This window comes from Pteropus vampyrus, unplaced genomic scaffold, assembly GCF_000151845.1.
Source record: "Pteropus vampyrus isolate Shadow unplaced genomic scaffold, Pvam_2.0 Scaffold34, whole genome shotgun sequence".
Classification (NCBI taxonomy): domain Eukaryota; kingdom Metazoa; phylum Chordata; class Mammalia; order Chiroptera; family Pteropodidae; genus Pteropus; species Pteropus vampyrus.
Window position 1 is genome coordinate 447017 of NW_011888815.1, and position 17506 is coordinate 464522.

Consider the following 17506-nt stretch of genomic DNA (forward strand, 5'->3'; position numbering starts at 1 on the left):
GGGCATTTGGAGAAGTATCCTCTTTTTTGAGCCGTGGAGAGGGGAAGGTAGTCGGAGAATGAGTGTGGAGGAAAAGCAAGAACAATGAACTCATTCGGCATAAACACGTTGGCACAGATCGACAAAACGCCAGATCTTAGGGATCCCTTTCAGGTTTTTAAATCATGGTTATGTACAACATCTCATTCTAGCCCACAGGAATTCTGAGGACAATGTCTTTGCTCTAACAGAGGAGTCTGAGCTCCCCAATTTCCCTTCCTTCGCCCCTAATCCTTTCTCCCCTCCCGGCAGACCAAGCGTGTTCCAATCCAGTGCGTCTCAAGTTTTCCTGGGATCAAGGGTGATCTGGAGACCTTGTTAAAATTCAGATTCCGATGCACTAGGTGGGGCCTGGGAGTCTGCATTTCTAAGGAGTCTCAGGCGAGGCTGACTCTACTGTGGTCTAGACAACTACCTGTGAGAAGCAGCAACCTGAGAAGATTAGTGTCACAGGTAATCACAGAAGATTTAGACGGAAGTTCCTGCAATGCACACTCAATGAGATGCACCATTGTTCTTGGGCTAATTGATAGTAGGAAGAAATAGTCAGCAATTTACAGACTCTGATTTCACAAAGTCAAGCCAAGCACTTCTAAACCTGATTTAGGAGCAGAAAATAGAAAGCTGTGAAGGGCCCTCTGGAGATCTGGGATTCCATAAACAAAGGCGTGAGCTTGTAATATGTTTTTTCTTGTTCTTGAGGGTGGTAGGGGGTGTCTTCCATCGTTTCAGGACTATGTTAAAAACTATAAATACTCTCCCCAGGAAAAAGTACACACAGGCAAATAATTTTGTATATAATTATATCTGTTCCTAGCCTCTTTTGTCCTACAGGCGATTTAAGAAATCTTGACCTTGGGGTGTCCCAGGAGCTAGAAACAAACAAACGAAACAGAAACAAAAACATCTTTTAACTCTCACTGGGAAATGAGATGGTTGTTAAAATATAAAGTCAATTGAATAAAAGCACAGGTGTTCTAAGAAAATCTAAAACGTCTCATTTTCTTGATCATGAGGTAGAGAGAAAACAAGACCTGTTATAATTTGTTTGGGGCTCCAACTGCATGGCTATACGCAGACAGAAATAAAAACCTATTTTGGGTCCTTGGGCCTATATATTCTGCACCTGCTTGCTGACCCAGCGTGCCAGGTTGTGTGGGGTCTCCAAAATCCTTGTCCTTCCCAGAACTGTGGAATATGGCTTTATTTGGAAAAAAAGGATCACTGTAGATGTAGTTAAGACGATGTCATAACTGGAGGAGGATGGGCCTTAAATGCCCTATGACTGGCATCCCGCCCGCATAAGAGTGGAGGGGACACCGAGGCAGAGGCAGCCGAGTGGAGAAGGCCAAGTGATGTCAAAGGAAGAGGTTGGCGTGATACATCCATAAGCCAAGGATTCCTGGAAATACCCGCGAGGCACGAGACAGATTCTGCTCCGCAGATTTTAGAGAGAACGTCGCACAGACAACACCTCGATTTTGGACTTCTAGCCTGCAGAACTGTGAGACTAGGTCTGTGTTGTTGTAAATTGCCTAGTTTGTGGTGGTTTGTGATGGCGGTTTGTGGATCCCGCAGCGACCTGTCCTTCTCTGCCACCGTCCCCCGCGTCTGGACCAGAGTAGCTTAAGAGGCCCTCACTCAGCTGTGGGGATCTCATGCCCTAAACGGCTGAGGTGAACACGGTGTGAAGGAGAGCATGCTGGGAGCCTTGAAAGCCGAGCTCAGATCATTTAATTTCTTCTATGAACTTCATCCCTATCAAACCGTCTACAACAGCTTAAGCGCTCGGTTCCAACATGCATGCTTTTCTAATCCAATCTCGGCCCTTTTGAAATACTGCTATGCATTGTTTCGCAAAAGGATTTTGGGGGAGCGCTTGCCAGAACGACGCCGGTGAGCAGCGAGGAAGCAGAACCGGGCAGAGGAGACAGCTGCATCGCACTACGTTTGCAGCAGAGAGCCCGGCCAGTCCCGCTGGGAGCTGTGGAGTCTGCCCAAACGAGGCAAGGAAGCCAGGCCTTCGCACCCCGGCTGAGTGCAGCCGCTGGATGCAGGCAGGCGTGCACGTCGAAGCCACAGCCTTGGTCCAGGCAGCTTCCATCAGCTCCAGACAGTTTCTTTGGGGGTGGACGGAGGGGTAATGAGTGGCTGCGCCTGGCAGAAGGAAACGGACGTTGCCCTGCAGCACCCCCACATGGGCGGGGGGGATGTCCTTCTGCTCAATGTGTGATCGCACACCTGGACCGGGATCGCCTCGCTCCGGGAGAGAGTCCATGAGATGCTCTCGACTCGCGTGTGCAGTGACGAGTCTGAACGGTCTCGGCCTTGCCTGCGTGCGCATCTCCCCCTCTCCCCCGCCCACTCCCCACTTCTGCCCATCGCAAAGGCTCTTCCAACCTCCATCTCCTGGGGACTTCTTTTCTGGTTACCTAGGGTCACAGAGGATAATCAGTTGACTCTGCCTGGAAATCACCATTCTTTCGTTTGTTCACTTACTCATTCATTCATTCATTGTCGTCACACATTTTTAACACCTATTTTATACTAAACTACGTATAGAGTATTAAAAAAAAAAGAGTGAGGAGATTGTCAAGGGCCTTACAGTCATGGTAAGGAGTTGGGTTTTCCCTGGAATGAAGACACTTTAAAGGATTATGGGCAGCGCCGAGACCTCAATAGGTTTGGGTTACGAGCGATCCCTCCGTTGGTGGCAGAGAAGGACAGGTTGCTGCGGGATCCACAATACAAGGGAGGCAGTTTGCAGTCAGGGACTTAAAACACCACGCGAGTCACCCTTCGAAGCTCAGCTGAGTCACTCATCTTCTGTCCTTCCTCTAAGACCCACCGTGCCGTCCCATAAGTCAGCAGCATTGCCAAAAGGCATGTCAACAGCCCGCATGGGTGGGAGCAACTCACATTCTCCCCCTAAGCCACCAGTAGCCCATGGGGCCCAGTCACATGACTTTGTATGTACAAACGCACCATGCGTGTGACCCTAGGTCACGAGCACTCAGTGTGAAGCAGGCAGCTGTCCGCATAAACTAGACGCCTCTAAAATATGAGCCCCCAAAGAATACACCGTTCCGTTTTGGCTTTTTTCTTCCATGGCCTCAATAACTAACATAAATCTCTCGGTGGGTGGGACTTCCACATTAAACGCGAACTACGAGTCTAAGTACATAACCTAGCGGAAAAGACTATATCTCCCCCAAAATACAAGAGCAGGGAATTTTTTTTAATTAGTCAACTATAGACTGGAAAATAGAAGAGGAAATATCATGTTAATAATTATTTGAGGGGGTAACAGCTCATGTTCTTTAATGCAGTTCCAACATAAATGTCACTGTAAGAAATGATATTTCATTTCCATACTAACATATCAGGTACGTAGTGCGCCGGGGGAGAAATGATGGGAACGACTTGAAAGCTGCATTAACCAGAGACACTGCAAAAATATTTATATTCTTATGAAGGAAGGAAGGAATGCCCCTCGTGGGCGTGTGTAAGTGGCCTCTATCCTTTGAATAAACGGTGATGCTAAACAAAGAATGGAAAAATGACCTTAGAATAATAACTTCAGGACCCAACTGGGACCCCGCTTTTCAACGTACGGAGATCATTTGCAATATGCTCAGGATGGAAATTTCCATGCTGCTGTATAGCTCATAGTCTTCATTCTACGCCTCGAATACAAATCACCCGCACACCCAACTCTGGGCCGGCGCCCTTCCTGGGGGGTGCTCCCCCCGCCCCCCACCATATGTAAAATTACTCGGCATCCTCTTACTCACTGTCTGCACTTCTGCTCAGTTAGTTACTGCACAACGCTCGGAAGGACGGGAAAACAAAGGGAGGTAGAAAACCAATCCGTTTGGAGACGTGGTCCATGTGGACAATGGGAGGGAGACGCTAAACCCGCTGTGGCATTGGGAGGGCTTTCGCTAGCCAGTTCCTGCTCCGCTTTTGTCCCTGACAGAGACCCCGTGCCAAGTGGGAAATTTGTCAGGGCAAATGTCAAGCCGATATCTGAAAGCTGTCCCACTGGGCAAGCCTCTGTCACTGTCTGTCATTTCCAACAGCTACTAAGCATGTTACGTGGAAGGTGGAGAATTGCTGGGGCCCCTAAACTGCGAGTCACTCCGTTCCCAGACAACAGCTGTGAAGGACTTCGAGCTTCCGGTTGATTTATCACGAATGGCACTGACGCTTAGGTGACTAGAGGCGGCTGGCCTGCACGGGTGCTTTGGAGAAACTAACTCAGTGAAAGTCCAATAAATCTCTGATGATTACATGGAGTTGTCTTTTAAAGAAGTAACCGGCCCCTTTCCCTAAGAGGCATAGACCCCGAGAGGCACAAGGTGTCAAAGTCTCAGGATCCCAGGCTTACTGTTTCCGGTACCACGGGTGCTGATTATCAGGGAAGTGAACAGATTCCCGATCATACGACCCCCAAGGACATTCGTGTATGCGCTCTCCGATGGCCTGTACGAACATCGTGTGTGGTGGGAGGAGGGAAATCCTGATTCATCTCTGCATGTGGTATGTGAAGCTTACGGGCTCACAGAAACGGGAAAGTGAAGGGCGAGGTCTGTGACGGCCAACCCCGGGCCCCACCAACCACCTCTCTCTTCCCTATTCTGCATTGACGTCAATGTGGGTAGATAAGTCGAACGGTTCATTTATTCGGTAATAAAAACGATTGTTTCAAGCAACTGTTAAAACTAACTGACTGGCTAAGAGAATTAATGGGAGGTTTGGTCACCCTGTGTCAAAAAACACTCCTTGGCCAGGTGGGAAGTCAGATGGTGTTCGTCACCTGTCACTCCCTGTGCTCCCTTTGACGGCTCGCAGATTTCTACAAGCACGAGCTTGTGCAGAGCCCAGCGCTTCCTGGCTGTGCCAGGGGAGTTTCAAAGCCAACACAATGCGCTTCGACGCCGGTGAAGCCCAGGTATTTGTGTGGTTGAATAGAAGTCAGCAAGGAGCCACCCGTCAGTTTGCCCAACAAATCTAAAAGAGTCTATTACCTGGCACTGTCACAACGCCCTTCACTGATGCTCCTCTGGAGGCAGGTGGGACGAGCAGCCAGAACGGCCTGCCATTCTCCAGCTGCTCACACACTTTATAGAGCCATAGGGAGAATGGGGCTTGCACGAGTCCTTTCCCGGGACACTAGGACATGAGTCCTAGAGCCTCTCAGCGTGCAGAGGCCCACGACATGCACACAACTCTGTGTGCCCTGGTGACAGCAGCGTAGCAGAGAGCTGCTGACCGAGATAAGCACGGAAGACACAGAAACACAACACACAGGCACTGACGATATCTATGCAACGACCGACGCCCTTTATGACGCATAGGGGACCCGTCAGTCTGCTCATGATAAAGCGTTCCCATGCCTATAGCAGGGTCATGTAGAGACTCCATAAAATCTGGGGGTACGTATCCGAGGGAGGCTCTCCGCCGCTTGCTGGCGAAGGCAGATGATCGACACACCAAATCAGTAGGCAGGCACACACTGCCTCCAGGATCAGCACAGACTGTGCTGCCAGGGAAGGCATTGGACTAGGCAGCCCCGCTCCTCGCGGTAGATGGAAAGCCTGGGTGTCTCACGGCCTCACGTACCTGGTAGGGCCCCTGGTTGCAGCCACAGTAGCTGCTCTCCATGGTGTAGCTTCTGGACACGCCCATCTCCCTCCACACCACCACCCGGGCCGTGGAGGCACGTGACTTCTCCACGACGAAGCTGCAGCTGCTCATCGTGAATGCCGGTGCCAGCTGATCAAGGATTTTGGGGAGAGTCTACGACAACCACAAAAAGATAAGATGAGGATGAGTCGCGAGCACTTGGGGATACGCACCATGAAAAAGAAACTTCTCAACGTTTATTAGGCATCGCGATAAAGCAAACACTATATGTTGTTCTATATCTGTTGTCTCGTCTCTGAGATCTCTATCCTTTAAAAAAAAAATCATTTTCAAGATGAGGAAACTGAACCGTAGAAGGTTTAGAAAAAAATAGCTTAAGTCTGACTACGAAGTGGCCAGCATGGGACCCAGATGCCAACCTGGCCAGCTCTAGACTATGATCTTTTGACTCCATGTTTTGGCATCATCGTGGACCGATGTTGCACACACATATGTTCAGACTCATACACTGCTGCATTGAGTTCCATGGAAACCACAGACTTCATGGGGACCTGAAATGTAGATGGGACTCTACCTAACCTCACTGTTTTCTAGCTCTAAGAGTCAAACTAAGGACTGTCACTTCTTTCAATCATACGGGCCACTGATGATGCTTGAGCAGAAATGCATATAGAGTTCACTTGTTTCCTGAGAAAGTGTAACGGCCAAAATACACTTTTTAGGCTCATCCTCTGATCCATAAATCTGAAGCTGGGCCAGTTATAAAACTCCTAAAAATCCATTCTCTCTCAGGCTCATACAGCCCACCTTTTCCTAAGGCAGAAAGCTTTATGTGACATCTCTTAATCTCTATTTAGAAGGCATAGGTAAACCATTACCACTCTCTGATTGACAGAAGAGGGGGCCTCTAGTCACCGGACCTCCCCTTCCTCCACCTCCACCCCCACCCCTGAAGGACAATGACTCAGAGTAAGTACACCAAGACTTTGGCTTAGTAAGTATACCACACTTAGCCCAAAACATTTGTTATTTACAGGAGGATTCTCTCACTTCAGTGTTGACAGAATCTCCACAAACTAGCACATAATATAAAATTGTATGCATTAGATAAGAAACAGTAAAACTTCAGGCTTTTGGGCAAATTGTAAGAAGTTAGTGAAATAGATCATATTAATAAGCATATGAATTAAAGCCCTATTTTTAAAGACATAGCGTTTCGTTCATTTCTAGAACATTGAGCAGAACTCTTAGTAGCTCTGGTTCTTACTGGACCCATGCTTAAATGTATTAATATAAAGATTAATATATTTGTTAATTATATAAATTACATATGGCAGATAAGTATATATTAACATAATTATTAACACAATGTGCTGTGATTTCTAAGTTTCCGTATCCTCCGGACAGAGGCACCAGCTGAGCAAGGGAAATGAAATGCTCACATGCTCGCTTGAGTTCCTACAATCCCGTCCTGATAGATTTCATCTACCCGCTCCTGTCTCTCTCTCCTGTGATCCCTCACCCCATTTTTCCCCTTCGAAATCTTTCTTTATTGTCTATGTAATTAGTCGTCTATTTTCGATCTCCTCTGCAGCCTACAGGTTCCATGAGGGCAGGTCTGTGTCTTGTTGGCATGGAAATCTCAGCACAGGAAGCCGTGGTGCTCAGATAGTACTCCTTAATGATTTGCTGACATAAATAGAATCTGCCCCTAGGGCACTGGTTAACAGATATAAATAAACCACACACACACACACACACACACACACACACACACACACACACGCATAAAGTGATCAAGAATACTTGAAAATAATTTTAATTCATCAACGTTTGACCTCATTGCAAAAAGTTTAACCTGACGCCGTTCACATGATCTCTTCTTTCTTACTTAAGGGAACCTGGTTTTCTTAGCTGGTACAGATGACTACACGTTCGAATTGATGGCTGGCAATCTGGAGACCTTTCCAAGCTATGATTTTTATCCCTGGAGCCTGGAGGATGTGAGCTTTACAAGTGCAATTGAAGGATTCCCCCTTCCATCTTTCTAGCGACAGTTTATCCATTCGTTAAAGAATGGACTCTGAAACTGGGCACTAACAGCAATACTTTCGTTCTATTTCCCTCTCGATTTTTACACAGATTGATCTGCGCCAGAGTGAGAAATGAAGATGAGGATAGCTAGGACGATAGGAGACTGTTTGTGCGTTTGGTTTCATTTGGTAAATGAATAAGAAATAGATGAATTCTGCGTAGGGATGGATCACTGGTACCTTGCTCCAGCATCCCTGAAATCTCCAGCTTGGCTGGGGAACGTCGGCTTGGGACATTCAACCTTTCCCTTGTCACTTGGTCCGTGCCCTTAAACTTCATCTCAGTTTTCAAAAACTTGAAATTTATAATAAATACTTTTTCATGGAACGCTTACTATGTATTCTACATGCATTAACTTATTTAATCATCACAAGTCTTTGGGCAAATTCTATTATTATAATAGAGAGGCCAGAAAAGTATCTTTCTTTTTTTTTTTTCCTAGCGGACCTGGAGCTAGTAAGGACAGAATTTAAAAGCAAGAAGAGCAGACCTAAGAGTCCGCTTCCTCCATGTACTTGCTGTGTGACTACAGATAAGCTACTCAGCCTCCCTGAGGCGTAGGCCCCTCGTCTGTAAAATGGAAGAATTAACATCTCCCTATTAGAGTTGTTACCAAGAATAAATGAGACGATGCACGTCTAGAGCAAAAAGACACAGGAGCTGGCACCAAGCATGGTCTCAACACGGAGCTGGCAGGCGTTTAGAGATTAGGCCAAAGTGGCTGCAAAGAATGAGTCTCGTGCATCCTAACAGAAACCGAATCCCATTGGTCCGGCAGCAGTGGAATCGGGTGCAGCCAAAACGAATGGAAAAAGGCTTCTCATTTGATAATTCTGGTTTCAAGGTACACTGTGGAAGCCTGAGTTGCATTAATTCGTCTGCTTTTTGCTGTCTCTTCTCAGCCCTGCCTGGCTGCCCAAATTCAAGAAAGGTGGACCACTCAAAGACAGGCTGACTAAAAACTCACTAGGCAGTTCCTAGCTCAGAGGTCTTTTCCAGGAAAATGTGAGGTCCCCTTGTCAGCCCTACAGAACTCAAATCACGTCTTCTCTTTTCTCCAGATGAAGCAGGTGGCAAGGGCATGGTTTGGGTCTAGGGCTCAAAAGTATGAATTCTGGATTCCTGCTATACCGTTTGACTTTCGGTGGGTCATTCAACTTGTCTAGCACCCAGTCTTATCACCGGAAGAGGGGGAAGGGAGTAATAATAGTTCCTACCTGCGTGAGTTAATAAAGCACTTTGAATCCTCAATAAATGGGTGCGATTATTGTCATTATTACTATACTGGTCAGAGCGAAGGGAGAAAAGAAGATCGCTCTGCTCAAATATTCAGTCTTCCAAGATTCTTTAAAAAGGCCTCGCTTTAGATGGTATGTTTCCCATCTTTTAACTCAGCTAATACTCTGTTTTCCAAGCTTCACACAAAGATTTAGTCTCACGTTCACCACGTCCTTCATTCTAAACTACAAGAGCAGTTGGACTCATGGTTTTATTTCTGTCCGATACAGCACAATTTTTTTTGTAAGATCACTAAGGTTGGAATCGAAGTGTGAACTTGACGTGGAACCCCCCGTTGGGTCCCAATCCCAGCTCTTGCAAACTCCTTTCCCTCCTCTGTGAAGTTGGATGTCACCGAAATTACCCATTTGTTCAACAAACACTTGTTAAGCATCTTCGGTTGCCGTGCTGTACTCCAGAACACAGGGCAGCTGGGAAGATGAAGTGAATCAGTGCATAGAGAGTGCTTACGATGGTGCCCGGCACATGCTCGGCACTGCGTGAGTAGTATCCATAGTTATGATCTCTGCGACTCCTGACAGCTAGAGAGGTATGAAGAGGATCCACACCAGGAAGTGTCACTATCAAGAGACACATCTCGGGCAGTGGTGCAGACCTGATTTCAACTATTATTTCTTAGAAGAAGACGACCATGTTGTACGTGACTTCCTTACATGAATACCTAGCAGAGCACTTGGTCCACGGTAGATATCGATGGTGTTTGCTTTTAAAAACCATAAATCGTCTTGACCGAGGTAGGCAAGCAGTTTGATGATTTTTAGTAAGTGAACACAGTTTTGCGACCATCACCACAATCCAGTTTTAGAAACGTCATCGCCCTAACATTTCTTTCACACTTAGGTCCAGTCGATCCATCTTTCGGCAAATTGCAATCTGCTTTATGACTCTATAGTTTTGCCTTTTCCAGAATTTTTATACGGATTAAACCATATATATATATGTATATATACATATATACATACACACACACACACACACACACACACATATACATATACACGCACACACACATACATACATATATATGTATGTGTATATATATATTTGTTTCCGACTTCTTTTGAAGGTGAACTATGTCGTTGCATGTATCAGAAATTCGCACCATCCTACGCTGCCAACAATGATAAATGACTGTTCTGTTCTAAACATCCTTCCTAGACTTGGCATTTCCTGTCTTCTTGATTATAGCTATTCTAGTGATTGTGTAGTGCAATCCCATTATGTTTTTAATTTGCAATTACCAAATGAATAATGATGTTGTTAATAGAAGCCATTTGTATGTTATCTTTGAGGTGTTCAATCACATCTGTTGCCCATTTTTTAAAATCGAGTCATTTTTCTTATTATCGACTTGTAAAAATTCACAGATTCTGGATACAAATTCTTTATCCGATACAGGATTTGCGAATCGTTTTCCCAGTTGATAGTTTGTCTTTCTACTCTCTAACTAGTGACTTTTGAAGAGAAAAAAATTTTAAGTTGGATAAAGTTCCATTTATCACATTTTTTCTTTTATAGTTTGTGCTTTTGGGGGTGCTACCTAAAGCAGCTTTGACTGTTAAAAGAAGGCAAAATACAAAGATTTTCTAGCAGATTGCATTCCATAAGTTCGGTAGTTCAGTTCTTACGTTTAGGTTTACGATCCGTTTTAAATTAAATTTTGTGTATGTTGTTAAGGAAAGGTCTGAATTCATATTTTGCCATATGGCTGTATAATTGTTTCAGCACTATTTGTTGGACAGATTGTTCTTCCCCGATGGAGTTGCCTTGGCACTTTTGTCAAAAATCAAATATATAGTGACGGAAAGAAATTGGACTTTGGATGATGAACACACAATGCAATATATGTATGACGTATTTTTGAGTTGTATACTCGAAACCTATATAATTTTATTAATCAATGTCGCCCCAATAAATTTAATTTAAAAAACGATGTCTGATATAAATAGGTGTTAAGTGAATACCTATGTCTATTTGATAGATTTTTTTTTAAAAAAAATCAAGACTAGATATTGAATTTTTAAAAATGTTTTCCAGCATCTAGGATATTATCATGTGATTGTTATTTTTCCCTTAGAAGCCATTGGTGCATTTTATGGGAGAGAAAGTATTATTTTCTATTTATGGACAAACCCACTGTAATTTACATTTCCATAATAAAAGATTGATACATTAAAAGGAATCAGTTGCCCATAAATGTGTGAGCGTATTTCTGCTCTGTTCTGTTCCACTGACTTGCATGTCTATCCTTATGTCAATACCACATTTTCATGATTACTGTCGCTTTACAGTTTTGAAATCATGTAAAGTAAATGCTCTCACTTTATTCTTCTCTTGTAAAATCTCTTTTGGCTACCCTAGCTCCTTTCCACATAAATTTTAAGGTTAGCGTCTCAATATCCACAAAATAGCCTGCTGAGATCTTGATAGAAATTGTATTAAATCATAGAAAAATCTGGGGAGAATGACCATCTTTAAAACATTGTCTTCCAACACATTAACTTGGTACATTTTTCTACTTATTTAGGTCCCCTCTAATTCCTCTCCAGAATGTTTTGTCGTTTCAGTGTAGAGAAAATACACTTTTTTTTTTTCTGGGGATTTGTAATTGGCTTGATCTTTTTAATACTATCACAAATGGATTTTTTCTTAATTTCATTTGTGGATTGTTCATTGCCAGTACACAGAAATAAAATCAATTTTTATATTGACCTTGCTAAACTTGCCTATTAGTTCCAGTAGTTTATTTTGTACATTGCTAAGAATTTTCTACATAAAATACTATATCGTCTGTGCATAAAGACAGTTCTGGTTTTTTTTTTTTTTCCAATCTGCTTCTCTTTATAATTTTTCTTGTCTTATTGAACTAGCTAGAATATGCAGTAAAATGCTGAACAGAAACGGTAAAAGCATTCTTGCCTTGTTTCTGATCTTATAGGAAAAACATTCAGACTTTCACCAGCCAGGATAATAGTAGCTATGGGACATTTTTCAGATGCCTAATTTCATGTTGAAGAAAATCTCTTTCTAGTCTTAGTTTGCTGTGAAATTTTATTTTAAATGGATATTTAACTTCATCAAATGCTTTAAATATATGTATTGATATAATGATGTAGTTTCTGACATTTATTTGCTTACAAAGAGTGGACCAGTATTTGACTTTTTATGTTAAACCATTCTCTAATTCATGAGATAAACCCCACTTTGACACAGTGAATAATGATTTTTATGTGCTGCTGTGTTTGAGTTGCTAATATTTTTAAAGGGTGTTGGGGTAGGTGTTTATGAGTGATATTGGCTTTCTTTTCTTGTAGTATCTTTTCTGGCTTTGATATTAGAGTAATATGGGACTCAGAAAATGAGTTGAGGAGAGTTTCTACTCTTTTTTTTAAAAAAAAATTTATTTGCAGTTAGTTTTGTTTATGTCTTCAGATTTTGATAGAATTCACCAACAAAGCCACTTGGCCACATTTTATTTGTGGGAAGAGTTATAATTCGTAATAGAATTTATTTACTAAAATAGATCTAATTATATTTTATATGTCTTTGTGAGTCAGTTTTGATCACTTGTATCTTCCTCAGAATGTATCCATTTGCTGCCAAGTAGTTCTTACGAATTTTCTTTTATATTTTGGGAGGTCAGTAGCAATGTCCCCTTTCATCCTGACTTTCTTGTGTCTTCTTTCTGTTCTTAATCTAATTAAAAGGTTGTCCCTTATGTTGACCCTTTCAAGAAACCGAACTAGCATTCATGGATTCTCTATTGTTTGTATGTTTTCTACTTTATAGATTTTATTTGGGCTCTTGTCTTTGTATCAATATAGCCACTTCACACTTACCCTGTAGCTGACATCTTCCAAGAGCGTGGATGTGCCCACAGCGGACTCCGCTTGCCACAAAGTCTCCTTGATGCTACAGCCGTAAATGAACACGTTCTTCTTTTGGGAATGGCCATGGAAATCACAGAAGACCTACAATGGGGCAAACAAAGGAGAAGGTCGATCCAGGTCAGACCTATTGGGTTCTTAAATATTTAACATGTCAGCTTCCTTGGGTAGATAGCGTTTACTTAGCAGAACCAGCCAGCTGGGGATCATCGGTGACTTTGGCAAGAGTTGTATGGGTAAAGTTGTCAAGGGAAAGGTTAGATTGGAAGAGGCTGAGGACTGAGTGGAATGTGAGGATGTATGAGTCACATGTAGCTCTTTAGAGAAATTTACTTGTGACAGGAGAGGTGTCAAGGTCTGACTAGAAGAGAAAACAGGAAGAAAGGCTTTTTTAAAAAAATGAGTTTTGCACAATTTTAAAAAGTCAGTAGGAAATAAACAGTCACTTAAAATGAATAGATTAAATAGAAAAAAGAGAGAAGCTAATAAATCACTATAATGTTTTCTTCAGGGTTTGATGTGGTGAAAAAGTGACCAGCAAACCCAATGGCTTAGCAAACAATGATTTATTTTCCAGCAGATCCTCTTCATCCTAGGATCCAGGCTCAATAAAGAAGATGCCCCAAGTGGGGACAAGGTACGACTATGGCGGAGGTGGGGAAGATCAAAGGCAGACTTACACTGCACCTCTTAAAGTGCCTACTGAAGCATGGCAGACATCACGTCTGCTGGCCACTGGTGGAAGCGAGTCATGTAGCCAACTCTACCGATGGAGTGAGGGAGTATCTTCCTCCTACGAGGAGGTTCTGCAAAGTCACGTGACAAAGGGAAAGTCATGCGGAATCCTATTAGCATAAGAGATTCGCTTGCCCCATTGCTATGGACTGTGTTCTAACTCTATTGGGAAGTGAAATATATTTCTTCACCCCTTGCATCTGGACTTACACATGTGACACCTTTTGGCCAATATGTATTGGCCAATATGACGCGGACTGAAGCTTATAAAGGATTTGTACATTGGGGCTTGCTGTTTGACTGCTCCTGGGAACCGTGTGACAACCTCCATGTGGAGAAACATAGACTGGCCTGCTGGGTGACAAGAGACATGCTACAAAGTCATCCCTCATTGACCTATAGCTGATAGCAAGCCAACCAGTAGACCTGTGAATGAATGAATCCGCCGGAGACCATCCTTCCCTGGCCAACAGCTCCGACCACAAGAATCGCCTAGTTGACGCGTAATTCTCACACAGCATCATTAGAGAGATTGCTTAGTTCTTGTTTAAGCCACTAAGTCTTGGAGTGCTTTTTAATCCAGCATAAGCTAAGTGCTGAGAAATCTGTCCTTTTAGTCTAAATATTTGCTCCCCTCCTTGCCAAAAAAAATCCCCCTGCCCATCTCACCCCATCACCGTATCAGACCCTGGCCAAGGTCTCATGATAGTTTCTCTACCCCTGATCTATGAACAAAGAAGGCAAGTCGTCTGCCTTCCACCCGCTTACATACACTTGCTGAATGAGGAAATAGACCCCCAACAAACACTCATGTCTGAAAGGGTGAATAAAGGAAATAGTGGTCATTTGTTTACTACAATTCTGAAATGATAATAGGCAGACATTTGAGTTTCCTATATATGTCCCTACATATGTGAGTGGGGCCAGTTGGTCGATTGGGCCCTAGTTCTGCTGCTTCTAAGTTGCTCACCAGTCTTTTTTCTCTACAGATCTTTCCTCTGCCCTTGGCAGATAGGTACCTGTGCCTCCATTATTCTCCTTGGCTGCATTTGAAAAGGGCGTTGGAGAATAATATTCTCCTTTGAGGCCAGGCATCTATCTTTTCTGATTCTGAGTGTAGAAATTTGTGGGTCCAAAAATGTGAAGGTAAGATATTTTTTTTCTTTTTCTGCTTGACATTAATTTCTCTAAAACATAACTGAGGGTCTAACGTAAAAATAATGATAATGCAGTATGTGTTTATAGTATATGTAAAAGCAAATGTATCACAATAATGGAAATTTGGAGTAAGAAATTGTGAATATACTGTCGTAAGGTCATTATACTACGTATGAAGCACCATAATATTTTTTTAAAATGAGACTCTGATTAATTAGAGATGGATATTGTAACAATAGGGCAAACTCTAAAACTATTTTAAGGAATACATATAATATTCAAACACGGAGACAAATTGGAATCATAAAAATGCTGAATTAATACAAAAAAATCAGAAAAGTTGAAAACTCTTCAAACAGGTGAAACAAACAGAAAACAGCTGATAAGATGGTAAGTTTCAATCCAAACATATTCATAATCTCATTAAAGGTAAATGGTCGAAGCATACGAATTAAAATATAAAGACCGTCATGTTGGTTATTAAGCAAGATGAAATATATTCCGCCTAAAAGAAATTCATTTTAAATAGAAAGACTTACACAGATTAAAAGTGAAAGACATCAGGAAGTATGTTAATGTAAATCCTGGACAGAAGGAAGCTGGAGTAGCTACCTTATTAGATAAAACAGACACCAGAACAAGAAGTGTGATCTGGGATAAAGACAGACGTGTTGGTGGACGTGCCCATGTTGTTTGTGGTCGTAGAATGCGACCGCTTAGCTGGTCTCTGCTACTCTGCTTTCTTCTCCATCAAAATCAGGCACTCCATCTCGAGTGGCTTCCCCTACAGAGCTGGCCTTAAGGGAGAGCGACCACAGGACTTTTCAAGGATAAAGATGCTCCCCCTCACGAAGATTTCTCACTGTCTTGTTGGAGAGAGTGCTTTCTGAACCTTCTCTAGATGGGAGGTGGGTGTCACGTCCAAGATAAATCCAGGACACGTTCCTATGTCCCTGAGACTTTGGATTTCCCTCTCCACATTATGCCATGGAAGTTCTGGCACCTCGGTCTCACTTGATATGGGCTATTGTCAAGCACAGGTTTCAGCTACCGACCAACTGAAGCCGTTAGATCTAACGCCAGCTGCTCGAGATAACCAATTAAATCTGGAATCTCTAGAATGTGCACTCATGTCAAGGAAGTCAGCCAAATCTAGTGTTATGTTCTGCCCTCATTAGCTTAGCACTCCTAGAATGCAATCCCACACACGTTGTCCAGATTTCTGATGATGTCTACTAATTAGCAAAATCTTTCAATTTTTTTGATGGGTAAGCTATTTCCTCCTGAGTCACAGGGTATGCTGATCTTCTACAATCATGCTTATCTTTGATCCCAGTTATGAGATGAGGGCACACCGCAGGAGAGTTGTGGTACATTGGGGAAAAAATGAGCATCCTTTTTCAAGAAATTTGCCCCAAGTGAGGTAACACAGGATGTTTAAGCAGAAGAAGACCAACTGCCTCCGATAGCATTTCCACTGATAAGTGGGGGGTGGGGGGTGGGGCTTGGTATTCAAGATTGTCAGTTTCATTTAGGTTCGACCATTCGCCCTCATCCCAAGTTCTAGGATCTTATTAATTGCAAACCAATCTCTAACTTTCATGTGAGAAACTTAGCAACTGTCACTGTCATTCGGCAGCCTGCACAATTATTTTTTTAAAATTTTACTCTCCGCTCTACCAGGCTCTGTGTTGATAGGACATCGGAAATTTCATAGCTGTCACAGAAGTTCTCTGGTTCTCAAACAATCAACTGAGTTGAAAGTTAAGAAATCTAATCTTGTCATTTTCTTTCTGTAAACACTCAAGTGAATTAAAAAACGGAAGGGCTTGTCATCTTCATTACTGGCATAGCGGTCAGTTGTAGTGACCACGTGGACCCCCAAGGCACGGAGCCCTAAACAAACACGCACGTAAAGGACACCGAAGGGACAGGTAGGTAGATGATCTGCCCGGTCAAAAGAGAAGATGAAGACCCACTCTTTGATGGTGAACTGGAACCGATAAGCTACGTTGCTTTGTTGGCAGACTATGTGAGTAGCAAGAATTCAATGATGTCAGGACTGATTTCTGGAATCAAGGTTGTTGCAGACAGAAACACGGACTCGACCAGGGGACAGACAGCAGGTAGGTTTTTGGACGGACCAGGTGTCTGTGAGATGACAGTTTTAAGGACTAAAGGACTCAAAACTATTCTCTATGTTTAGCTTCTTTCCCTCCTTCTTTGTTTTAATTATTCTCCTTGGCTGCAATAGAGAGTGAACATTATATTTGGGGGGATTTTTAGATTACATCGTAAATTCCCTGTCAACAATAGAGAGCGAACATTATATTTGGGGGGATTTTTAGATTACATCGTAAATTCCTTGTTAGCAGAAAAAATATTTTTAAGTATTTTTTTCTCTTCAATAAAAAATAACAATTTTATTTTTTATGTGGAATTCTTAATTCACCATTTCGGGTCAAAATCTTATGGGGAAATAAGTCTCCCCAACTTCTCGGGATGGCTGAACTATGGGCGTTGGAGTTGCAATGGGCAAAGTTGGGAGGAGGGAGTTGTTCCAGTGACAAGTCAAACCATACAGAAGACAAATAATGGGAGAGTGGAAACAGTGAATAAGCAGAATACGTCGTTTTGTACTGGGT

At 42.9% G+C, this 17506-nt stretch overlaps 1 protein-coding gene across 1 annotated transcript in view; it reads right to left on the reverse strand.

Annotated features, from left to right (window-relative positions):
- Positions 1-17506, reverse strand: part of AGBL1 (ATP/GTP binding protein like 1) — a 545529-nt gene that overhangs the window by 60277 nt on the left and 467746 nt on the right. The window contains exons 18-19 of the mRNA XM_023529006.1: positions 12921-13052; positions 5665-5841 (exon numbers count right to left, since the gene is read on the reverse strand). Coding sequence (XP_023384774.1) covers positions 5665-5841; positions 12921-13052 — 309 coding nt within the window. The remainder of the gene's footprint in view (positions 1-5664; positions 5842-12920; positions 13053-17506) is intronic.